Raw genomic sequence first — 2,032 nt, forward strand, 5'->3', positions numbered from 1 at the left:
TAAGGAATAGAGAAAACCTGGAAGATCAACGACTGCTCAACCAAGCAAATAACTAAAAATGTGTAAGCACACACGCTTGCTTGTAGAGTTGGAGATAGCATGCTCCAATAAAATGCATTAGTCACCATACAACCATAAATGAATTATCACAATTAACTCATGTCAGTATCTCTATCTCACCTCTTAGGTTGTCACCTGATATGTTCGAGAGAGATATATAGTGAGCTTCCCAATCTTAGTATATCAAATTCAAACAGTCTAATTTGAATGCTCGGCAACAAAGAATAATTAAGAATATGACCTCGTTTCCCCTGGTCTTAGTAAGTCAAGATTGAAGAGTCTCAAAACACTTGCACAAAGATTGCTTCAAATGCAACCTTTCCAACAATTAACAAGGCATTACAATGAAGTCAAATTCCAAGTAATGTAACACCTAACAACTGCTATATAAATGAAAAACTGTACACATAAAAGGAAAAATATAGAGAAATTAAGCATAACAAGAACCAATTGCCCTGAGGGTAGTAGCAGATCCAAGCAAGGGATGATTTCAATAGCATCATCAAATCAAGCCTTTCCAACTCCTAGAGTAAGCTCCAAATCATCCATTCCAACCTCGTGTATTCTCTCACCCTCCCAGGGTTTCACTCTGCCATTCTCGAAGTCAAAATCGGAGCCTCCTCTGCCTCTCTCGGCAACAGAACCCCACTGCATGCCTTCCTGGGCAGCGATCTGCTGCATCGCGGGCTTCATGAGGTTAAAGGTAGGCGAAGGAGGAGCAGCCGCCGCCGCAGCCACCATCGTCGTCTGAACCTGGAAACTAACCCAGCGGCCCGAGGCGGAGTCCACGGTGGAGGCGTCGGACTCGTCGCACTCCGGGATGGTGGAGGTGGCAACGTGGTGGCGGCGCGTGGGGCTGGACGGGGCGGAGGTGGCAAAAAGAGGGTGGCGGAGGGAGTCGAAATCCGCCTTGCGCTTTGAGCTTCGGGGAGAAGAAAGAGGTGGGGTGACGGGGGCGCTGTTGGATATCCTGAGAGGAGGGAGGTTGGCGGGGATGGAAGTTATGTTGCGGATGAATGGGATGAGAAAGGAAGAAGGGTGGTTTCCGTCAATGCGCGTGGGGCTTGGGAACGAGGAAGAGGTTGGGCTAGCATGGTAGGATGGTACAGGACTCGGGTATGACGAGGATTGTGGACTTGCCTGAATGGAAGAACACGCGCTTAAGTTCAGTGGTGTTCCTCCAATCTCACTCGTGGGTCTCTTACATCCCTGTATGTAAGCATCAATAATTCAAAGTTAATTATAGATCAGGAAACGAGAAACAAAGTGGATCTGAGAAATAGAGGGGAACCTTTCGATAAGTTGTGCCATCTTCTTCCACGATCCAGCCAGCTTCGGCGCAGAGAGCTTTCAGGACCTCGTTGTTGTCGCAGTGCTTTGGAAGCTTGTAGTTCCCCTGGGCTCGAAGGCCAGTGTAGATCTTAGCTGCAATCGCTCTTCGTCTTCTCTCTCTCCTCTTGTTGTTCTCTCTCTCCTTCCACGTCGGCAACCTCCCCGTGGATCCGCCGCCGGTCATCGTTCCGGCGTGACGAAACTTGCTCCGGCACCTCTTGTTCTACTGCTGGGGGTAGAAGAAGTGGAGGATATTTGTTTTTATGTGTGTGAGGAGAAGGACTTGGTGGATTCAAGTGATGAAGAAGAGGAAATAGAAATGTTGCTTCCTTTTTAGATTCTTCTCTTCTCTCTCCCTCCCTTTTCACACTCTCGTAGTTTTCACTTCATTAATTTTCTTTTTCCTTTTCTTTTTTAAGAAAAAAGATATTGGACTCCAGCCAAATGGATGATATAATAAAGACTTCTGCTATTTTTTTTTTCCTATTCTCTAATAATTGATCCAAAAATATTAGTAAAAATGTAATGTAGTATTATAATCTATATGACATAAAACACATGTACTTTATTTATTTATATATATATATATCACTTCATTAAATTTTATTTCTTATAACATTTTTTTCATGATATCACGTGA

The 2,032-nt window shown here is 44.5% G+C and overlaps 1 protein-coding gene across 1 annotated transcript; it reads right to left on the reverse strand.

Moving 5' to 3' along the window:
* Positions 1–285: 285 nt before the first annotated feature.
* On the reverse strand, positions 286–1,753 carry LOC114420946 (BES1/BZR1 homolog protein 2-like). Its single transcript, XM_028386668.1, has 2 exons — positions 1,352–1,753; positions 286–1,269 (listed from the first exon to the last, which is right to left on the reverse strand). Exons 1-2 carry the CDS (start codon positions 1,574–1,576, stop codon positions 568–570), a joined length of 927 nt encoding a protein of 308 aa, XP_028242469.1. The 5' UTR covers positions 1,577–1,753; the 3' UTR covers positions 286–567.
* Between the last annotated feature and the right edge of the window lie 279 nt (positions 1,754–2,032).

This window comes from Glycine soja, chromosome 1, assembly GCF_004193775.1.
Source record: "Glycine soja cultivar W05 chromosome 1, ASM419377v2, whole genome shotgun sequence".
Taxonomy (NCBI): Eukaryota; Viridiplantae; Streptophyta; class Magnoliopsida; order Fabales; family Fabaceae; genus Glycine; species Glycine soja.